This window comes from Hydra vulgaris, chromosome 12 (assembly GCF_038396675.1).
Source record: "Hydra vulgaris chromosome 12, alternate assembly HydraT2T_AEP".
NCBI classification, from domain to species: Eukaryota; Metazoa; Cnidaria; class Hydrozoa; order Anthoathecata; family Hydridae; genus Hydra; species Hydra vulgaris.
The window spans coordinates 54,810,438-54,835,787 of NC_088931.1; the positions used below are offsets into that span (position 1 = coordinate 54,810,438).

A 25,350-nucleotide genomic window follows, 5' to 3' on the forward strand; every position below is an offset into this window, starting at 1 on the left:
GGACCCAAACATGTTTAAAAAATTATAAAAATTAAAAAATAAATTATTTACATTTTATTATATATGAAAATAAACAGGAAAATATTTCACAAAAACACTTGTTTTAAAAAATTCATTAATTACAACTCATTCTAGTTTATGTGTCATAATGAACAATAGGTAAAAAAAAATAAAATAAACTAAGATTCAAATTTTGCAAATTATAGTTTTATGGATTAAAGGTACTCTCACTTAAAGCAATTAATTTTTCTAAAAAAAAATTGAATATCGCTGGTGTCTAATGTATATCTAAAGAATAAAATTCATAAGTCCCAAGCTTTAGAGCTAAATAATTTTAAAAATCATTACCTTGCACATTAATTAATATTCACGATCACGCAGATTTGTTTTCAGTTTAAACCAAATTATAGCCTGAATGAAAAAGCTTGTTTGTCAACAAATGCTTGTTTAAAGTACACATGGTGAGCCACGCAAGACACTTGGTTCCGAAAGCATGCTTTTTTTTAAGTTGACGACCATAGTGGGATAATGCTTGTTTACCATAACGATTACTGCATTTTGTTTTCTTTAATTTTAGTGTTCTTACTGACATTGAGAAGTGAATTAAACTGCATAATGATTTTGGTGCTTTTTTGTTAAAGAAACTGATTATTTTATAAAAAAAATTTTTAATTAATAGACTTTAAATTGAATATGATCTTTAAAATAAATATAAAAATTTAGTTTTGAAGGAATGTAAAATAGTAAAAAGTAAAATGTAAAATTTAGTTTCAAAGGAATTTTCTAATTTGCCCTGGTCACTGATTCCCAGATAGTGTAATGCTGACGTAACGCTTATGTATTAATCATGCAAAATTTATTTTATTTCAAAGCGTGTTAACTACTCAAAATTATCATGCATCAAAACAAACTCATTTTATTTAAACTTTATTAACTTATTGAGTTACAATATTGTGGGGTGCAGTGGTTGATTAAATCCTTCCGAGTCAAATCCTTAATTGTTACTAATATATTAATAATAATAAATATTAATATAATAAAAGACCTGGGGTTAATAAATAGCTATGTAATTCAGTTAAAAAATAACTTAAATGCGTGTAACATGCTTTGCAAGAAAGACGTTATCGTTATGCTCCTAATATAATTTATAAAGAAATTCTTTAATTAAATTTTTTAGAATGAAATTTAACTTAAATTTTTTATTTTTAATACTTGTTTTCAGTAATTTAAATTTTTATTTTTATTTCTTTTTCACTTGTAAAAACTCGTTAGGTATGCATAATAATATGCATAATATATATAAGATTTATTTGCTTTCACTGGCTTCACTTAACTTTTCAAAATAAATATCATTTACAAGTGTAAAAAGTTACTAAAAGCAGGTGCCACAGACGACCATGAATTTTTTATTGTAAAATAGTTTTACAATATTAAAGAAGAAATTTTGTTCTTATCAACTGATAACTAATTCATTATGTAAAACATTAGTCTCTCAATCATAGATTAAAATATATGAAAATAAATAAAACTTTTGTTTTTCTTTTAAAATAGGTAAAAAACTTTTCATTTAGAAGAATTCTTTTTACCAATGGATTCAAAATTTTTTGTTCATTATTACAACTCAATACCGTGCTGAGTGCTTTTGACATTTAACTATGAACATAAATTATAAATAATCTTGTAATAAAATTACTTCATTAAATGCATATTTAGAAGAAAAAAAAACAAACAAACTAATTAATTTAATTAAAATACAGTACTTTTAAACATGCTTATGATGCAATTTAATTTTAATGATGTAAATATCAAAGTTGCGTTAAAGTTACATTTATTAGAGTTAAGTGTTTTCGCTATACAATAAAAACTCATAACAAGGCCTGTTATGCAATAAGAATTGTTTAATTTTGAATTTTCGCTCTCATATAGATATTAAAAAGTTTTGGACCTAGGACCGTAACTTGCATTGCTCCATATTTTACATTTTGGTTTGTGTAATGTGAGTTACCAATTCTTACTTTTTAGGTACGGTTAACTAAAAATGATTTAAACTACTTGGGAGTAGAATCAATTATACCTATTCTCTTTCTATTGGTTAGCTGATGGATACAAAATTTCTTTATTGATGAAAGTAACGTAGCACTCATTAGAAAATCTGTGCTGCTGGATTTCTAGTGATAAGTTGACTATTTCAACCCATATATATATATATATATATATATATATATATATATATATATATATATATATATATATATATATATATATATATATATATATATATATATATATATATACATATATATATATATATATATATATATATATATATATATATATATATATATATATATATATATATATATATATACATATATATATATATATATATATATATATATATATATATATATATATATATATATATATATAAATGTTTGTAAATTATTCTTTAGTAGATATGCTAAAACCTCACCATCAGGAGAACATTTTACTCCATAGTTATTTTGTAAATTTCTTTATTTTACATTGTTATTTTGTAAATTTCTTCATAAGTTGTTGGATCAAAAACTCTAAAACACTGACCATTATAATCTGATGTTGTTTTCTTTGTTTAGGATATTTAAAGATTAGATCTGAGTTTTTTGATTTTTCAGTAAAATAATTATTTAAGTTGTTAATAAATATTAAATTATTAAATTATATATTAAAGATTAAAAAAAATTTATAAATAGCTTAACGGAATTAACTCATTTTATGATGGCTGAATGATTAGGATGGAGAGCACATATTTGAATATCAATAGTTGGCTGTATATTTTGTGACTGCAGTGTTTGATTAACCTTCTGTAAAAACAATTTATTACTATTAGGCTACCCATGGAGGGCTGTAATAAATATTTAAGTTGAAGATCCTATTAATCCAAAAACTAAAGAACAACATATGATACCATATGATCAGCTGTAGCATAGGAAAGCAGAGTCTATACATATATTTATTTATATATATATATAAATATATATAAATATATATATATATATATATATATATATATATATATATATATATATATATATATATATATATATATATATATATATATATATATACACTACAACACTGCAGTGTGTGGAATGTAGATATATATATATCTACATTCCATTTTTGGGACCAAGAACCAAGCTAATTTGTCCATTTGCAAGGGGTGCAAGACCGCGTTTGTAAGAATATCACTTTTCTTGAACCAATTTTCCATTTATCAGCAATGTCAGAATCAGAGAAAACTTCAGAGCATGCCTTACCAATACTACAGAAAAAAAAATTCTTATTACCGGATACTAGTGCAAATTACTAGATACTAGTTTAAGCGCAAACAGTATTTCAGCTATTCTGATATTTTCTTCTTCACTTACAGGAGCCCATCCTTCCTTTTCTTTTAACTTGCAATGTCACAGTTCCACTTAAGGATGAATAACAAGCAATGATTGTCCTTCAGTATTTTTTAAATATTCTTCATGTTTTGTACTGGAATAACTTGTCCTATACCCATATTTGATATGCTATAATGTTTTTTGACAAGCTCTACAGTAAGACAAGTAATACCTTGATAATGGTTCAAAAGATTTTCCTAAAATTTGGAATATAAATAGATTATTACTCAAGGAAATCAAATTATCTCATTTATCCAAATTTTTACAAAATTATTGACTTGTAATTTATTGACTTTTGGAGCTAAAATGTAAGCTGTCACCTGAAATCTCTGGCAAAAATATGGATGGTATATCATTACTTTATCTTAGGTCTACTGAAAAAAATTAGATTCATGTATTGTCTCTGTAATGATCTAAGTAAGCACTCAAAAATAACTTTTTTTCAGAATTTTGAAAACTTAAAGTTTGTAACAATGGAGATTTTTTAATTGAATCTTCAATATATTATTATTTAGTAACTAGTATAGTATATAACACCCCCTCACCTCTCCAGATCTTTTATTACATAAAAATGAATAGTGATAAACTATTTCTAAAATAGAATTTAGAAACATAATGAAAAAAAAATGTTTTTGAGTTTTCAAATTGTTTTGCTTGTATTTCAAACTTGGTAAATTGTTTTGTTGCATTGGAATTCATTTTCATTATTTATTTGAAATTGTTAAATGCCTTACACTTTTATTTTTGAATATTTTTAGAATAAACACTATGGTGATTTGAATATTTTTGGAATAAACACTATGGTGATTTGAAAGTTTGAGTCAAGATTGTCTTTAAAAACCATATAGCATATACAAGAATTTTATTGTTTAGTTGTTCTTTTAGCTAGTGATATCAAAAACAATAAATATAACAAAAATGGAGAAAGGTTACATTGACAAAACTCTTAACATTTATTGTCACAAAACCGGATTTTCTAGAAAAAAAGGTTTTATTTAACTCAAAGAATTTTTGTCTAGAAAATCCAGTTTTGTGACAATAAATGTTAAGAGTTTTGTCAATGTAACCTTTCTCCATTATTGCTCGCCACATTATTTCTTCTTACTCTTTCTTGTAAAGAGTAAGAAGAAATAATGTGGCGAGCAAATTTAAAAGAAAAATTTAGTTTAACCAAAATGCTGTTAGCATGAGCAATTCTATAAAAAATATTTTGAGAGAAAAGATAACATTTATTATAGTTAATTAAAATAGTAATATGTTAATTAAAAGAAATATATTTTATTGAGATTTATGATTTTTTATAGAATTTATTTAAATTTTTAAGTTTTTTATACTTTAAGTTTTTTATAGAATTTATTTAAATTTTTAGGTAATGTAAAGATGTCTGTGTGATCAATGTGTTTTTAGGCAATGTATAAAAGATTTCTCTGGACTTTACAAGATTTTACAAAAAAATAATGCCAGGTTGGAAATTCTGCAGCAAATTGTTGCAAAAGTAGAAACTGATGATGATTTTAATTCACAGGAGGAATCAATAAGTGAGAAAAATGTTAAGTTTGATACCTATTTTGAATTGCTTGGGATTTCACCAATCAACTTGAAAAGTGTTCCAAAAAATTGCAAAATACCTGCAGCAAAATAAAAGTTTGGCGACATTATAGACAGAGTTGCAAAAATAGTTTCATTAGTATATGATATTGATTAAGCTTCTTTAACAGCATAAAAAAACAGCACCATTTCTAACGATATGTTAAAGAAAGATCATGAGCTAGACATTTTAATGTATAAAACCAAAAAGTGCAAATGTTAACACTCGCACCAGCAGGCCTTGTTACGAGATTTCGCTGCGTAATGAAAATGCGTAGCGCATTTCTAAGTAACTCACCTCAGCAAATATATTTTGTATTGTTTTAAAGTTATACTATTATTTAAGTTATATTTATTGTGTCACTAGCGTCTTTTCAAGTACCGCATTGTAAATTAAAGCTATTTTATCAACGCGTTAAAAATCATACAAACAGTTTTTTTTTTCTCACTATAAAAAGTTACAAATAAAATCTAAGTTTCTATTTGAAAAATCATTTTTATTATTTTTTCAAACATGAACTAAATTTTATTTTGAAAATAATATTTTTTTCATAAAACGTAAAATAATATGTGTTTATTTTCTAATAATTTTACAGTTGGTTTTTGGTTATTTTATTAACTGTTGATAAATTTTTCTTATTTATTTTTTGAACTCTTTTTAATGCTTTTAAACAATAGAGTTTTTTTTAAATTATTTATCAGTTACCGATAACATATTCGTGATCATAATTTATTTTCATAAATTAAACGAACGTCATTAAAACTTTACGCTATTGAATTAACAATAAGCAAAATATCTTATTAATAAAATATTTTACATCAAAATAAATCGTGTATTTTTTAAACTATTTTGACAAAAAATAATTTTTATATTTAAAATGAATTTATATATTTAATTCCTTAAGATAAAACTTAAAACACTTTACTTTTTTTAACTAACTTTTAACAACAACAAAAAAACTATTAAACAAACTGTTTCTGTAACAAAAAATCTATTAGTTTACAATTGAGGTTAAATGCTTTTACTTACGACTTTATTTCTTCTGAATAAACGACATCAAAAGATAATATTCTAAACGATAAAAGTTTTTGCGTAGCGCAAAACTGCTGAACGCGTAGGCAAATTGCCTTTTCGCAAGCAAAATGCGAGCTGCATAACGCTTCTTCACAAGGCCTGCACCAGAATCATGGACACATAAAAAGAAATCAAATTACTTTGAAGTGCCTGAGTATCTTGTTTAAACTTAAAACATGTTAAAAATGAGCAAGAGATTCTACAATTGCCTGGAAAAAAAAATTAGAAAAAAGTAATTATTTTTTATTAAAAAGATGAGTTTTCAAGAATTATGCCAGGAAAAAAAGATTTTTTTAATGTTAAGAAAAACCAAGATATTCAAAAAAGTTTTTATTTCTCAATCTTGATAAATTACATGTTGCATTTAAAAAAGACCTAATCTCAAAGTTTTGTACTTTGAAACCTAAGTGGTGCATCAAAATGTACTTTATAAATCATCACCAAAATACAAAATTTCTAATTGATGAAATTAAGGGAAATTAAAATTAAAAAAATAAAATTTATAAAGATTTTATGAGTTTAATTGTTTATTCTCTTGAAAAGGTTGATTGTATGCTGCACCGATGTAAGCTATGCTCTGGTATTCAAGCATTAAAAAGTTGTTTAGTGCATGAGTTTATAGACAATGAGCTAGAAAAAGATGTAGTACTCAAATAATTGCAGAGTACTTATTGTATGACACAATCATTGTCACTAGATGAGTTTAATGATTTCTTATGTGAGAGCATTGACAACCTATTCATTTATAGCAAAAACAAAAAAGTAGATTCTTGATTAACTGTAAAGAAAATATAAACCAAAATGTTTAATTAGATGAGTTTAATTTTAAGAGATTTTGCTGTAAATTATCAATTTGTTGTTCAGGATGAAGTTCAAAGTTATCACTGGAGCAAAAATCAGTGTTCACTTTTTACAATTGTAATTTATTTTCAAGAAAAAATATTTCTCAAACAAAAATCTTTTTGCTATCTTTCAGATGATGTTAATTGTGACACAGAGTTTGTTTATAACATTTAAGAAGATTTAATTAAATTTATCAAAGAAAATCTACCAGATGTATCATGTGTAAAGTATCTTTTTTAATGGCTGTACTGCAAAATTTTAAAACTTCAAAAAATTAATCAATCTTTTTCATCACAGTAGAGACTTTGATTTAAATGCTGAATAAATGAATGGCTATTTTTTACTACCAGCATGATAAATCCCCCATGATGATATTGTAAAAGAGTAATTTGTTAAGAAAGTCTAAAACAAGTAACTAATGGGCAGATTTTGATGTTAATTTAATGTACTCTTTTTGTAAAGCCAAAATAACTGGCATTTGTGTTAAGTTATTTTCAAAGGAAGATATTGACCAAACTTAAGTAAATTTAGAAAAAAGATATTTAGATGGTAGAACAGTTTCTGACACAAGGATGTATCATTATTTTATTCCAATAAGTTTAAGTACAGTATGTTATAAAAAAATAAGTGTGGATGCACATACTAAACTATTTAATATTATTCCAAAAAACAAAAATAGTTAAGAGATTTGATTTAATGTTAAAAAAATGGAGTATATTGCATGTTTTTACCATGAGTTTTGGTGGATTGGAATTGCTGAAGTTGTAAATGAACTTGATATCAAAGTCAGATTTATGCAACCACATGAACCAGTTAAAAGTTTCTAAAAGTGCTAAACTTGAAGTTATATGCATTATTTTTACACCCACAACAATATCATATTATATGCGTAATTTTTACACCCACAGTAATATCAGGTCGTACATTCAACAAGTCTGATTTGAATTTAAAGAATATAGTTAAATAAGTTGGTTACAACAAAATAAATAAAAATATAAACATTTAAAATAATACTGTTATTTATTAATTATTTAATTTTAAATTTATTTGTTAATTTATTTACATGTTATTAGTAACTTATGCTTTTTTTTTCAAATCCGGTGGAAAGTGGGGGAGAAGGTTGTGGAGAAGTTGCAATTTCCCCCTTTGTATGCCCAAGACTAAATATGTGCTAAACTTGTTAATAAATAACACTATATTGAAGTTTTAATTAAAAAAATTGTTTTAAAAAACATTTTATTTCTATTATCACAAAATTTAGGTTTCAAAAATCTGAAAAGATATTATCTTTAAGTGCTTACTTAGATCAAATATCAGAAAGACAATACATGAATCTAACTTTTTATATTAGATCTAACATAAATAAATGATATACAATCAATATTTTTGCCAGCAATTTTGGTGACAGCCTCCATTTTAGCTTCAAAAATTAATAATTTATATGTCAATAATATTGAAAAAAAAACAACAGGATAACAAGGCATTTCTTTAGGCAATCAAGTCCTAAGATAAGTTTTTTTGAATTCCTTAAGCAAAAATCTATTTGGATTCCAAATTTTAGGAAATTCCTCCAAACCATATATTACCAAGAGATGTCAAGAGATGTTTTGTTGTCTCTTCAGATATTTGACAATATCTTAACAACCTATATGTATATATTCAGTTGTAATTTTTGCAGTTATCATTTATTTAATATGGACTGCAAATAATGTAAAAATAAAGCATAGCTGAGACATATGGGTAACAAATTATTTTTTTTTGAGTGATTCCATATGGAATGACCCATATATATATTACATACAAAGAACCAAATAGCTAAAAGTACAAATATTATGAATTAAATAATCAAATATTAGAATTTAAAATTTAGCATTTTAAAAATAAAAGAAACTTTTTACATTTCTATGGTACAATATAAAATTGATTTTCAGTCATTCAAATTTTTTTGGTACAAAATAAAATTGATTTTCAGTCTAGCCTAGTGAATAACAGTTAGATAGAACAAACCAGGATATACACCTGTGTACTTCTAACAATAGTACAGTCCAGTAAATAAATTAGTTACTTAATAACACATTTGTACATAAAAAAAACTACCTAAGCTAAGAAAAACAGGCCAGAGTTGTTCCACGTGTGCATCACCTCCCTGCATTCCTAATGGACTAATGCCTAACCCAGGCATATTTTAAAATGTGATTAAAAATTTTAGGATATTCAAGACAAACTACTACAATTTAAGACATTTCAGCACAGATATTTTTTAAAAATCAGAAATTTAAAGAATTTCAAGACATGTAGGCGACCTGCACACTTTATTTTGTTTACAAAATTTTATTCTACCCATGCATCTCATAATTCTCCACATACAAAATAACACATTTAAGCAATTAAAAAAAAACTAAATAAGAAAGTATAAAAACAAGAAATAATTTATCAAAGGTAAAGTAATAAGAAAACCTTAACAAAACATTATAAAATTGGTTTGACCAAAACAACTGAACATAAAAAACAGACCTCTTCATCATTTGATTTTCTGCTTGTTGACTGTTAATATAGTTTGCACTTAATTGCGTTTCAGGTGCATTTGCTTCTTTTAGTTTATTGTTTTGGAATACAAGATGATCATAGACACTCTGATTATTGCGTACTTGGAGTAAATCAGTTTTACCCTACAAAAAATATTTTTTTAGACATTAAAGCAAATAATTCACTGCAAACAGGAAACAATAAAGTTGGAAGTTAGCAGAGTACAAAGAGTTAAAGAGAAAGGAAGCAACTGACAGAAGACTTAAAAAACTGTAAACAGTAGGAGTTATGAAAACATGAAAGCAGGAGAGAGTTCTAAAGAATATGTAAAGAAAGAAACTTGACGAATAAAAGTTTTTTGAACATGAAGAGAGAGATACAGTATAACTTTGCTGAATGATGAGTCATGCAGGAATGAGCTTTGGTTGACGGAACTAGAGACGATGGGTTGCATACCTTACCTAGAAACTGCAAAAATTATTTATCTCGAAACTCTTATTTGGATATTATCTCGAATTCATTATAGAGGAAATCTTCTCAAAATTTGGTTAAAAAAATTAACTCAAAATAGCTAAATTAAAATTTAGATTTTAGAAAAAGAAGAAAAAAAAAACAAAGAATAATGAAAGAAAAGATTGCTATAAGATGAATCGCCAAAGCAATTTAAATGCCCTTTTTTTAAATCATGTTTAATAATGAAATATTTTTTCAAGAAAAGTATGATGATAAAGTAAAATGATCTAGTTTGAACAATCACCATGATAAGTAGAGAAAGAGATGCAACTTTGCAATGATGGGATAGTTTGTCAATAAGCGAAAAATAATCTTTAGAAAAACCAACCCAAATATGACAACAGTATTTAGTATATGGACAAATAAGAGGTTAGTAGAGTTAAAGAATGGAATCTGGAGTAAAAAAATGGCAAGCAGCATATAGAAGAGAGGCAACTTTAATAAATGCTAACTTTGCATTGGATTGTAGATATGGTTTTCATGAGAGGTCTGTAGTAAATGATAATCTGAGAAGACTAAAAGTATAGGACTCAGGAAGAATATTATCATTTATCTATATTAGAACATCAATAGTATTGTGATATTTGTTTGAATAACTGAGTTTTGCTGGAGTTCATGCTTAAAAAAAAATTCACACTCTCAATCTGTTATGGAACAAAAAACTCAAAATTGGTATTGAATGTTAGAAAGTAAGTTACTAGATGAGATATTAGAAATTTGTTAATTAAAGACTCAAAGAGCTTGCTAATAATAGAGGGATTGAAAAAGAGTTAGAGGAGTCAGAGTACTAACCAGATTTTTTTTAAATTGAATGATATTTTCAATCCCAGATGATATTTTCTAGCAGACAGGAAAACAATATTAAGTTAAGTACTTATTAAACAATTTAGAGTGTATTAAAGAGAGTTCTAAAGAACACTATGACAAGAAGACTATGACAAGAATGTTGTCTGAACAACAAACAGTAGATATGTTTAAAAAAGAAATAACTTAAGCAATGAACGCTAAAGTTAATTGGATATCTAATTGATTAACCTGTTTTTCAGAAATAACAATTGATTAACCTGTTTTTTAGAAATGACAGGAAAGTGTGAGGCCATTAGGTTCAAGAGTCGAATAGAGAAAATGTTCAAATCTGCCTTATCCTTGGAAGATGTAATAAGATAAGACACAGAATCAAAATGGAATGTTAGACTTACTATAACTAAACTGAAGCTTAGCATCAGACAGAACTTTTTTATAATGATTTATTGCAATAACAAAAAAAAACATTTGTTTTTAAGAGTTTCCCGTGAAAAAAATAAAATGTGAAAAAGATGAAAATAAAATGATTATAAATAGCAGCTGCACGGAAACCATGCAGTAGAAAATTAACAAAATTAAAAAAAAGAAAATAAACCTGCTGAAGTTGCTTGATCAATTCCTTCATTTCATTTATTTGAATACTATATGCTTTATTCTCAATTTTAAGCTGCTCATCCTCAGGTTTAGACTGTTTGTTCTCAACTTTAAGCTGTTCATTTTCACATTTATGCTGCTTGTTCTCGACTATTAGCTGTTTGTTCTCGACTATTAGCTGTTTGTTCTCAACTATTAGCTGCTTCTTCTCAGCTATTAGCTGCTTGTTCTTAACAATTAGCTGCTCATTATCCTCTTTAAGTTGCTCATTTTCTTCTTTAAGTTGACAGTTTTCCTCATCCACAGCAGAAAATGATTTAGTAGTTTCTGAGTTTTCACATTCTAGTTCTTTAATTCTGTTTTTCAACTGCCAATTTTCATTTTTTAGTTTATTTAATTCTTCATTTGAGTTCTCAAGTTCCAGTTCTTTAATTCTGTTTTTCAATTGCCTATTTTCGTTTTTTAGTTCATTTAATTCCTCCCCATTAAATGGTTCAAAGATAACAGATCTATCGGCCATTTGGCTTTCAAGATAAAGTATATGCTCATTTTTTTCATTAAGTACTGCCAGCATTTCCCGATTCTCTTTCTTTACAGCGTAGTACTGTTCTGATACTTTTAGTACTTGATTATAATTGTCACTAAGTTCTTCGTACTCCAACTTGATTTTGTTTCTCTCCATTATTAAAGCATCATAGTTCAAATTTAAATCATAATAATGCTCTAAAGAAATTGGCTGAACACTACCTTGATGTGGATTTAAAAATTGAATAGACTTAACTGTATTTGAAAGCAAATCTTTTACTTCGCAAGACTATCAACAAAATATAATTAGAAAATAAATAAAAAATATGCATAATGATTTTTTCATTATTATTATTGTTATTATTTTTATTATCATTATTATTAATATTATCATTAATATCATTTTAAATTCAAAACATCAAGTTATCAAGAAAAAAAAAAAAAGCAAAGTAAAAATCAAAATGGTGAATTTTTGACTCTTGCTTAAGAACCGTTTTACCACTACACCACTTCCGCATACTGCAGATTAGGAAACCAATTATGCAAATCAAAATCAATAAAAATTTATTATCAATATCAATCAATATCAATAGACATTTTCAAAAATCAAAGTTTATAAAAAAGTTTTTCTTTTTTCAATCATATTCAAACAAAACTTGTACAGAGCACTCTCTTTTATCAAACATATTCAAACAAAACTTGTACAGAGCACTCTATTTTTTCAAACATATTCAAACAAAACTTGTACAGAGCACTCTCTTTTATCAAACATATTCAAACAAAACTTGTACAGAGCACTCTCTTTTTTCAAACATATTCAAACAAAACTTGTACAGAGCATTCTCTTTTTTCAAACATATTCAAACAAAACTTGTACAGAGCACTCTCTTTTACCAAACATATTCAAACAAAACTTGTACAGAGCACTCTCTTTTATCAAACATATTCAAACAAAACTTGTACAGCGCACTCTCTTTTTTCAAACATATTCAAACAAAACTTGTACAGAGCACTCTCTTTTTTCAAACATATTCAAACAAAACTTGTACAGAGCTTTCTCTTTTTTCAAACATATTCAAACAAAACTTGTACAGAGCACTCTCTTTTTTCAAACATATTCAAACAAAACTTGTACAGAGCACTCTCTTTTATGATTTGTTATTTAGAAATGTAATAAAAAATATAACAAAAAAAAAAAAGAAAAAAAAGAAAGAAAGAAAAAAATAATTATATATTAAATATGGCTATGTTCTAACATAAAAACAACAACTCACATATGAAGATGAATTGTCATTGAGAGAGCTTTCAATGTCAGTAATTTGATTAACAAGGTCATTAATTTTAATGAATTCAGAGCTATCATGTGTTGAAAGTGAGTTATCATGGCTTGAAAAACACTGCAAAACCTCAAGAGCCTTGTTAATGGGCTTAACAGCACTATCTTCAGGATTCTATAAACAAAAACAATTAAAAAAACAAACAGTTATGAAATACTTAAAAAAACAAACAAAAATGTCAAAAAGAAATGAATTTATTTAAAACATAACATATAATATTTTGAATAAGTATAGCCTATAATATCATTTATTGTTTATATCTATTTGTAAATCATCACACACCATAACACATTTAACTTTTCTTAAACAACTATAAGAAAAATAAAATATAGAGAAATTTAAGAAAAACTTAAAAGATTAGAAAATTTTAATTGAGTCAAGTCAATTGAAAGTGAGATTTTTCTTACTTTATAAAGTTTATCATCTTTTATATTCAATATAACTCATTAGAGATTTTAGATATATTTTCTTATATTTACACAACTATTTTGTATGAATTTTTTTTCCTTATTAAATATCATATTTATATTTGCAAGTTTTTGAACAATTATGTAAGTAACAATTTTTGAAACTTTTTATGTTTCTCAACAATACAAGGTTTTGTTGTTATTTGCTGAGAAGTTCCAAAAACTAATTACTAAATATCCCTGGGTTAAGATTTATTAATCTTTTTAGATTTAGTCTATTTTTTTTAGATTTAATCTATATTTTTACTGGATTAATGTATTCTTGTGTCATTTTTATAAAATATTGATAAAACATTTGGTAAATGTTCATAATCAAAACAGAATTAAATGTTCATAAATAAAAAAGATTAAAATAAATATATTCAAAAATATCTTTCAAGTAGTTTATTTAATATCTTTTTTTGCTTGATTTTTTTTTAATTTTGTTTTTATTATAGGTATTTTTTTGTTATAATTTAATAAAACAAAAAATTTATAATATAAATATATATACAATATCATTATTTTATTTACTAAATATTTTTATTATTATTTCCTTTAAAAATAAATGTCTAGGTATTTGTTTTATGTAAATATTTATTGTTACTATAATTATAGAACACAGGATGATGTGTTTTTAAAGCACATGTGACTATGAAAACAGCCACTTAAAACTGGATATTGATGCAAAAGGTAAAAAATAAAATTATAAATTATAAAATGAAAATAGACCTTTTTGCAGACATGTTCTTAAATATATACTTTTTACAATTTTAAGATATTGTTTATATATATTTTTTTAATTAATATAAAGTTAATTAATTTAGTAAATAATATGTAAGTACAAAATAAAAGTTTAAAAAATAAAGAATGCGTTTAAAAAATTTTCAAGGTCTTCATTTTATCTTAGTTAAGAAAAACAAACTTTTCTCTTTTATTAAAACTCTATTGCACATTTTTGATGTGTATTGTTTGATTTTTTTAATATACTTTTATTCTTTCAGTAACTGTTTTTATGTATTTTTATAAAGTACATTTTTTGCAAAAAATAATTAATTTTCTGATAAGAAAAAAAATTTAATGCACCATAAACTCACTGAAATGCTAAAACCAAAACAAATACTATTTTACAACCAGGTGGTTAAATACTGAGATGTTATTTTTGTATAATTAATTTTGGATTTGGATAAATCTGGTTTCTGATCTAATTTAAACAGATATCTGAAAATCAGATATCCGTTTAAATAGGATCAGAAATTTTGTTCAGCGCATTCAAAAACTTTTGATGAAGATAAATTGTAATGTTTATTTTTATTTTTTTAACTTGTTAATGTGTGTGTGTGTGTGTGTGTGTGTGTGTGTATATATATATATATATATATATATATATATATATATATATATATATATATATATATATATATATATATATATATATATATATATATATATTAATACAACATAGCATAATATTATTTTGAAATAATAAGTTAATGGTAAATATAGTGTCACTTATACAGAAGTATGATCAATGGAATACCAATTATTAAATATGACTAATAACAATCATGTAGTCATATTGAACACAAATTGAATGTAAATAAAAAGTAAACAAAACAAATAGCAGGTATTAAAAAAAAGAAGCTCAAAAAAAAAAAAAAAAAAAAATCAATGGTTATAAAATTAATTGAATCAGTGAATGTTAAAAGGGCGAAAGTCCAACAATCTAAACTTTTGAGAAACTAAAAAAAAACTGCATTTCCCTCCGTAATAAATTTTTGTTAATGGTTTAATGATTTTTTTTTTGAAGGTAAAAAACATTATCTCATCAGAAAAAAAATTATTAAACCATTAACAAAAATAAACTATGGGGGAAAATGCAGTTTTTCTTTGATTTCTGAAAATTTACATTGTTGGACTTTTAACATTCACCGATTCAATTCTAGTAATAACAAAAACATAAGAATAATAAAAAGAGATAAAAATGTCAAGAAATTAAAGTAAATATTTTAGAATTTGAAAAATTGATTATATTAAAGATGAAAAAAAGATAATAAAGGTGTTTAAAATTGTTGTTCTTTGAACTCATTCACAGATGGATTGATAGACAAAAAAAGATAAGCTAATTTTATTAGCACTGAAAAAATTGAAACTTTAAGTTTATTGAAAGATTCCGATGTACCTGAACTTAGAAGCTGAAAGTTTATTATTCTATTGGATTGGCGTTGAGACAACAACAAATTGTTAATGTAATAGTTTGCAATAGTTACCCAACTTGACAACAATAATTTAAATAAAAAGAACATAATGCAAAGTAAAAACTCCTTGTTGTAGTACTTAAGAGTGGTATTGTACAACGAGTTCAATTTATTAATATATTAAATAATATTATTATACAAATAGGCGATAAACACAAAGAAGATTGTAGATCACAGCTAGCGTTGCTCGAATCCGTTGTTGTTTGATAGGTTACTCCAAGAGGGCGAGACTTCAATAAACTTGCTATTGGGTAAAAATATATGAAATCATCCAGACCATGGCACCCTTACGTCTCAGAATTTGTTTATTTTTACACCACTTGCAGTCCATATCAAAATAATAATAACTGCGAAAATTTTAGTTAAAAATACCAATGGGCTCCAGAGATATCGTCACTTGAAATAATGCTGACTCAGCATTTTAGTGATTTTCTGAAGCGACTACAAAGCAACTTTGACATACAGTATCTTCATAATGGCATGGGGAAGTTTCCTAAAATTTGGTACTCTAATAGATTTTAACTTGAGGAATCCAAAAAAAGCACCCTCAAGACTCGATTATCTCAAGAAATGCCTCATTTGTCCAATTTTGTTCAAAATTATTGACTTGTAAATTAGTGATTTTTGGAGGTAAAATAAAGACTGTGGCCCAAAATCCCGAGTAAAAAGTTTAATTGTATATCATTATTTCATCTTAGGTCTACTGAAAAAAATTAGATTCATCAATTGTCTCTCTAATACATGATCAAAATTTGCATTTAAAAATGGTGTCTTTTTAGAAAAATTTCAATTTTGTAACAAAAGCAATTAAAATATTTTTTAAAACATTTATTTGAATAAAACATCAAGTAGTGTCATTTATTGACTAGTTTAGGACATTTATAGTCATGGGCCAAGGGAGATACCCTCCCCTCCCACGGGAGGCCCCTACGCCCCTCCCCCAATTTCCCTAGATTTTTTTTTTTTCTGCATAAAATGAATAAATAATGCAAAAACATACAATTTAATTTTAATTTTGAAAAAAAAAAAATTTTCATTATTTCAAATTGGTGACTTAAAACCTCCTTTTATATAAAAAACAAACATAAGTTTTGTTTTGTTCTTTTTAAAGGTATTTATTTGTTTGTATTTTCTTAAAGAATTACTTTTAATTTTATAGTTTTTATATTATTTTGTTAGGTAATAAATAATAAAAATAATTAATATGGAGAAAGGTGACATTGGAAAATGTCTTAACATTCATTGCCACAAAACTGGATTTTCAAGAAAACAAGGTTTTGTTCAATTTAAAGATCTTCCTTGTGAAAAACAGAAATAATAAAAAGAAGAAATAATATGGCGAGCAAATTTATAGGAAAAATATAGTTCAATAAGAATTATATGTTGTTATCATGAGCAATTCTATGGAAAATATTTTGAGAGAAAAATTACAAAGTGTTGCAATCCTTTTGGAACACACAAGGAAAGTAAAAAAATTGCTATAAAAGGTAATCTTACCTTATTTACAACAGAATTGATATGGAAATTAAAAGAAAACAATTTATTATTTTTAAAATGTTTGATAATTTCAGTTATTTTAACCACGTAAAACTAAACTTTTTTTTTAGGTAATATAAAGATTTCCATAGACATGGCAAACTATTTGCAAAAAAATAATGTTTATGTAACCTCAGGTTAGAAATTCTGCAGTAAATGTTACAAAAAAGCAATAGAAACTGATGAAGATTTAAATTCACAGGAGGAATGGGAATCCAAAAGTGAGAAAAAAATTAAGTTAGATACCACTATAGAATTGCTTGGAATTTCACCAGTCAAACTAAAAAGTCTTTCAAAACACAGCAAATTGCCTGTAGCAAAACAAAAGTTTGAGAACACTATTGACAGAGTTGCAAAAATGGTCTCATTAGCATATAATATTAAAGAAACTTTTTTAACAACAGAAATAAAAAGCCCCATTTTAAACAACAACATTAACAATGACCATGATCTAGACATTTTAATGTATAAAATAAAAAATAAAATTTCAGAGACTGACTCTTATTGCCATAAGGTGCAAATGTTAACACTCGCACCAAAATCATGGACACGTAAAAAGATATCAAGCTACTTTGAAGTGTCTGAGTATCTTGTTCGAACAGCAAGAAAAGTTAAAAATGAGAATGGAATTCTATCATTACCCGGAAAAAAAAATGGAAACCCACTTTCACCAGAAACAGTTAATTTAGTGATTAACTTTTATCAAAGTGATGAATTTTCAAGAATGATGCCAGGAAAAAAAGATTATGTAAGTATTAAGAAAAACCAACATGTTCAAAAAAGATTATTGCTACTCAATCTTAATGAATTACATGTTGCATTTAAAAAAGACTACCCTAACGTCAAAGTCAGTTTGTCAAAATTTTGTACTCTTAAACCTAAATGGTGTATTACAACTAATGCGTCAGGTACCCACAATGTATGTGTTTGCATACATCACCAAAATATAAAATTTCTCATTGATGCCATTAGGTGGAATAAAAGTTATAAAGATTTCATGGCATTGATTGTTAGTTCTCTTAAAAATGCAGAATGTATGTTGCATCGATGTAACCAATGCCCTGGTATTGAAGTGTTAAAAAGTTTTTTAGTGCAGGAGTTTATGGACCATGAGCATGAAGAAGATGTAGTATTTAAGCAATGGCAGAGTACCGATCGTACAACACTACTTTCACAGTCATTGCCACTAGATGAATTTAATGATTTATTATGTGACAGCATTGACAACCTTACCACTCATTCATATATTGCAAAAACACAAAGTAGATACTTAAAAAACTGTAAAGAAAATCTTAACCAAAACGAATGCTTAGTTTTAGGAGATTTTGCTGAAAACTATCAATATGTTGTTCAGGATGAGGTTCAAAGTTATCACTGGAGCAAAAGTTAATGCTCACTTTATACAATTGTACTTTATTTTATAGAGAACAAACTTCTCAAACATAAATCTTTTTGTTACCTTTCAGAAGATGTTGATCATGACACAGGATTTATTTACAAGACTCAGGAAGATATAACTAGATATATCAAAGAAAATCTACCTGATGTATCAAGTGTGAAATACTTTTCTGATGGTTGTGCAGTTGTGCAATTTTATCAATCTTTGTCATCACAGTAAAGACTTTGATTTAAATGCTGAATGGGTATTTTTTGCTACCAGTCATGGTAAATCCCCCTGTGATGGTATTGGTGGGACTGTTAAAAGAGTAGTATGTCAAGAAAGTCTAAAACAAATAACTACTGGGCAGATTTTAGATGTTAATTTAATGTACTCTTTTTGTAAAGCCAAGATAAATGGAATTTATTTTAAGTTATTTTCAAAAGAAGAAATTGATCAAACACGAGCACAATTAGAAAAAAGATATTTAGGTGGAAGAACAGTTCCTGGCACAAGGATGTATCATCATTTTATTCCAATTGCTCCAAACACTATAAGTTATAAAAAAATAAGTACTGATGCATGCACTGAAATATTTGATATCATTCCAAAAAGCAAACATTATGTAGATATTTCATTAAATATTAAAAAAATGGATTATATTGCATGTTTTTATGATGGATTTTGGTGGGTAGGGATTGCTGAAGATGTAAGTGAGCTTGATATAAAAGTCAGATTCATGCATCCACATGGACCAGGTAAAAACTTCTTTTGGCCAATGAGAACTAATGAGTGTTGGGTGCTCAATTCTAAAGTTATATGGCTAATTTCTACACCGCGAATAATATCAGGTCGTACATACAACATATCTGATTTAGATTTGAAGAATATAAACTGTTGGTTACAAAAAAAAATTAATTATGTTTAAAATAATTTTGTTTTTATTTTATTTACCTATTTTGCATTTAAAATGTCTTTTATTTTTTTCAAATTCTTGAATTGTAGGCTGAGAAGGAGGGGTGGGGGTTTAAATAATTCACAAATCACTCCCATCTTATTATGTCAATGACTATATTAGTCTAAAACTACATAAAGATATTGATTGTCAAAATGTTTTAAAAACGTTTTAATATCTTTGGTTTTAAAATTTATGATTTAAAATCGTAAAAAGATCTTTGAAATAAGAGGTAAGTATTTATCGATTTGAAGTAACGCAAATAAACTTTTCTCAAACTTAAACTGAAAAAATATGTTTTTAAAATGTATTTTAACAATCAACTATTATTTATTCATTTTATGTGAAAAAAAAAAATAAAAAAAAATCTAGGGAGATGGGGGGCGGCGTGGGGGCCTCCCGTGGGAAGGGAGGGCGTCTTCCTTGGCCCATGACTATAAATATCCTAAACTAGTCAATAAATAACACTATTTGATGTTTTATTCAAATAAATGTTTTAAAAAATATTTTAATTGCTTTTGTTACAAAATTGAAATTTTTCTAAAAAGACACCATTTTTAAATGCAAATTTTGATCATGTATTAGAGAGACAATTGATGAATCTAATTTTTTTCAGTAGACCTAAGATGAAATAATGATATACAATTAAACTTTTTACTCGGGATTTTGGGCCACAGTCTTTATTTTACCTCCAAAAATCACTAATTTACAAGTCAATAATTTTGAACAAAATTGGACAAATGAGGCATTTCTTGAGATAATCGAGTCTTGAGGGTGCTTTTTTTGGATTCCTCAAGTTAAAATCTATTAGAGTACCAAATTTTAGGAAACTTCCCCATGCCATTATGAAGATACTGTATGTCAAAGTTGCTTTGTAGTCGCTTCAGAAAATCACTAAAATGCTGAGTCAGCATTATTTCAAGTGACGATATCTCTGGAGCCCATTGGTATTTTTAACTAAAATTTTCGCAGTTATTATTATTTTGATATGGACTGCAAGTGGTGTAAAAATAAACAAATTCTGAGACGTAAGGGTGTCGAAAATTATTTTTTTTTGGATGATTCCATATATTTTTACCCTATTTATACAAATTCCCAAGGGGGCCATTAACTATTATATACAAACAGCCAATCTAAATGATTTACATTTATTACGATTTGATTAGCGTAACACTCCCGCCACCAACAGTAGTCACGAATAGCTGAATGTTACTTTCATTCACAAACATAGTTTTGACAGAACTAACTTTACTTTCTTCCAGTAAACACAATTTGTTAACTGGACGAGTCAAATACATAATTTTTCCAGCGGAGATACATCGTACATTTGCTGCATGCACTTGTTCATCTGTTGACGGTAAAAGTTTTTCAACAATGCCGCGAATTCCATAAAAGTTATAATAAAAGTGGAAGTAAAAATATTATAAATAAAGGTGATGTAGTGATAATCCAAGATTCAAATTTGGGGTTTATGGAAATTAGAGTAAATAAAGATTAACTAAAATTAATAAAAACATACTGGAGGTTTATGGAAATTAGAGTAAATAAAGATTAACTAAAATTAATAAAAACATACTGTTTGGTCAAGTTTTTTACAAAGATCACCAATATGTTGTTGCAATTTGTTGCATACTGTTAGCTCAAGACTTTCAGCATTTGTAGTTGTGGAGTTAATTGTTAATAATGCAATAAAAGGTTTCTGAAGACTTTCTGTATGTTGGCTTGAATTTTTGAATAAACTTTGCCTTTAACAATCTGAAATGGTTCTGTCTAGAAGACATGGCTGGTAATTCAATTTTTTTTTAATATAATAAAATCTTTTTGTAGAATTAAGATTTTGGTTGTAAGATTATTGGCAACTTCTTCAATAAATTTAACATCATTAACACCAAAAAGATGCCAACATCCTAGCAAAATTTATTTTAGCTTAGGATGCTACTACTGCAGAGTTCTTAAGGCTAATATAAATATATAAGGGTGATAAAATATATATTGATAAATAAATAATAATAATTGATAAATAAATCTATAAGGCTGATATAATACAAATTGATGATAACTCTATTCCAAAATTTATCAATTCAAAGCCTAAAATTAACAATCAGTTTATTGTTAATTTTACTAAAAAAAGCTTATCAACCATAAATTTTATTATTATGTCAGCGCTCAACAGTGTTGAATCTTCTCTGCTAAGATTCTTTTCAGCTAGTTATACAGGTTTCATTGCCTCTAGTGAATCTTTTAAGACATTGAAGTTTAACTTATTGCCATAAATTTAAATCTGCTTTAAGTTCTAATAAATTCTTTTGAGTTGCCTTTACTATTTTTGCTCAAGAATTATAGAAATTATGTTCAATTGCTCAAGAATTATAGAAATTATGTTCCAGCAAGTCTTTACATTAAGATAAAAATCAATTCCTTGTCCAAAAGCATTAACTTTTATTGAAAAATATGTATTAGGGTATGATGCTAGGCTCCAGCTAAAAACAGAGGTTTTTGCAAATCCGGCCCTGGCTAAACAAACACAATTTGCAGGGGTTACTAGCCGGGGCTGGATTTTTGTTGTTGTTGTTGTTGTTGCTGTGTTTTTTTATTTTGTTCAAGTTAAAATTTGTTATGAAAGTTTAAGAAAATATAAGAAAAAGTCACAAAAATAAAATATACAAATATAATATAATTCATAAATATTTACAATGACAAATAAGAAAGAACAAAGTAGATCAGATGGATATATGGTGTCTTTAAAAGATAGGAAAAGAAGCAATGATCTTAGAGAGAGTATGAGAGTAGTAATTATATTTATAGTGTGTATCAGAGAAGATGATAATGATGCCAATGATTAAGATGATGATGATGATCATTATCATCATTATCATCATTATCATCATAATCATCTTAATCATCATCATCAACTGTATGCTTGATGATGATGATGATGATATTATGATGATGATATTATGATGATGATGATGATGATGATGATGATGATGATGATGATGATGATGATGATGATGAGTATGATGATGATGATGATGTAGAGATGATGATGTAGAGATGATGATGATGATGATGGTGATGATGATGACGATGAGATGATTTATATACCTTTATATAAAATATACCATGAATTTTAAATAACAATAATATATTTATAAGGAATATCAATAGTAATGCAGCCCCGGTCACAAAACTGGCCCCGACTATGTTTTATCAAACCTGGCCCTGGTCAAATATCAACCCCGGTCGCTTACTATTTCATAGCATATCATTATTTTATTACAACACCAGCTTGTTAACTCATTTTAAACACATTGGATTTTTTCATTTTGTTGCATGAGTCCAGAATAAAAATTGTTAACAATATAAAGATAAATTAATAACATTAAGAAAATGAATTAAAATATATCAAAATATATAATTGAAATATACCAAAATTGATTTTTAATTAATAATTAATAAAATAAATCAAGTTAAGGATTAAAAAAACTTAATAAATAACAATAGTAATAATTTAAAAAAATGCAAAAGTATGCATCAAAAGACTAGACCGAGCCTGTCAAGCCCAAATGAAATAAAGAAAAAATTAGGAAAAGAGATTAAAAATTAAAAAGATATTTCAAACAGATGTTCAGAACAAAACAAAGAAACTATAGTAAAGCGTATAGTTATCATCGTCTTGTAGCAATACAATATTGCTGTAAGCTACAGGATAAAGATAGCAAGAATCCCTGAGAAGCGATGCTAGTCATTTTTTTATCAAGCTCTCCAAAAAATCATCGGTGAATATATTGTGGCTCTGAGGAGGGTTGATATATATATATATATATATATATATATATATATATATATATATATATATATATATATATATATATATATATATATATATATATATATATATATATCAGCCCTCGGAATTAGGGTCACATTCAGCAATGTCAACCATATTAACCTATTTTGACTTTGTCAGAATAATTCTATCAAATATTAAATGGAACTTTATGCAGCGCTTTTGCATTACATCATTTAAATCAAGTTTAATCACGAACACTTGAAAAGGTTTCCATTTTAATTTTAAAAAAAAGAAAAGAAAAAAACAATAAAAATAGTATTTGATTTTTTATAAAAAAAGAGCAGTTACTGTTAAACAAGATCCAGAAACCCCAAACAGAACCTTGTGGAACATCACAATAGATTTATTGCTAGTATTACAAACCGCTTACAAATTGTTTCTGATCTGAAAATCAAAATCAGTCGGTTATTACATTAAAAATTCCATAATGTTCAAATTTAGAAATCAAAAAAAATTATGATCAACAGTATCAAAAGCTTTTTGTAGAGCAATAAAAAGACAGCAAAAAAAAATGACTAGTTCTTAAGAAGTTTTTCTAATTTTTAAAAATATGCTTGTTAATGCGTGGCAACTAGAATGTTATAATCCAAATCCAAACAGAAACTCATTAACAGTTAACATTTCAGAAAGGAGTAAACTCTAAAAAACATTAGTTCTTCAAGTAGTTCTTTCATTAGATAAAAGTGAAGAATAAAAAGTGAAAAAGTAAAAGCTTTAAAACTAAAATTTGAAATATTGAAATAACAAGATAATTTCCAAATCAGTTATAGGTTAAAAATATGTGGGAACTGCTGTTTGGACCCAAAGAGACACTATAAGACAAATAAATATTAGATTAAAGTTTATTAGTAACATTTGTAAGGATAATGTTAAATTTAGAGATTAACTTATAAACAATTGAAAAATTTCTTTAACTTTTTAAGACTATTAATGCATATTTTATATAATTTAAGTAGGTATACCTTCTCTTCAATGCTCTGAAGTGTCTTAAAAAGACTTTTTTTTTCATTTTCGATGATGCTGAGTAATTCTGTTTGGTTAGAAGCTAATGAAACATTGTTTGAAGAGACTGCCTTTTTATAACTTTCAAATTTCCACTCTAATTCTTCTAAGCTTTTTTTTTCTTTTGATAGTTTCTCTTTCAACTCAGTTTCTCTTTTGATATACTTTGCTTTGAACTCAACACATTTGTTATAATGTTCCTAATTGAATAAAACCATAAAATATTCACAAATATTAAATAATAGTTCTAATATAATGAAAAAAAGTTAAGAATATTTATTTACATAAAAAAGTATATATATATATATATACATATATATATATATATATATATATATATATATATATATATATATATATATATATATATATATACATATACATATACATATATTTATACTAATTGTGTGTGTGTATATATATATATATATACATATATATATGTATATATATATATATATATATATATATATATATATATATATATATATATATATATATATATATATATATATATATATATATACAACTGGTTGACAAAATAACAATTTTTGATCAGTTTACAAGTTTGCGGACAAACAAAAGCTCTTAACATTTTCCCACATAGTTTATTTGTTGATTTTTTTAACAAATACTTTGTCGAAATAATTAAAAACTTTATTTATAAGTGATTGAGATCATGGGGTCTAA

The 25,350-nt window shown here is 25.9% G+C and overlaps 1 protein-coding gene across 2 annotated transcripts in view; it reads right to left on the bottom strand.

Annotated features, from left to right (window-relative positions):
* LOC136088838 (optineurin-like) overlaps positions 1 to 25,350 on the bottom strand; it is a 64,582-nt gene that overhangs the window by 13,678 nt on the left and 25,554 nt on the right. For both annotated transcript variants that reach the window (XM_065813750.1, XM_065813751.1), the window contains exons 3-6: positions 24,621 to 24,860; positions 13,170 to 13,346; positions 11,372 to 12,184; positions 9,448 to 9,602 (exon numbers count right to left, since the gene is read on the bottom strand). In XM_065813750.1, coding sequence (XP_065669822.1) covers positions 9,448 to 9,602; positions 11,372 to 12,184; positions 13,170 to 13,346; positions 24,621 to 24,860 — 1,385 coding nt within the window. The remainder of the gene's footprint in view (positions 1 to 9,447; positions 9,603 to 11,371; positions 12,185 to 13,169; positions 13,347 to 24,620; positions 24,861 to 25,350) is intronic.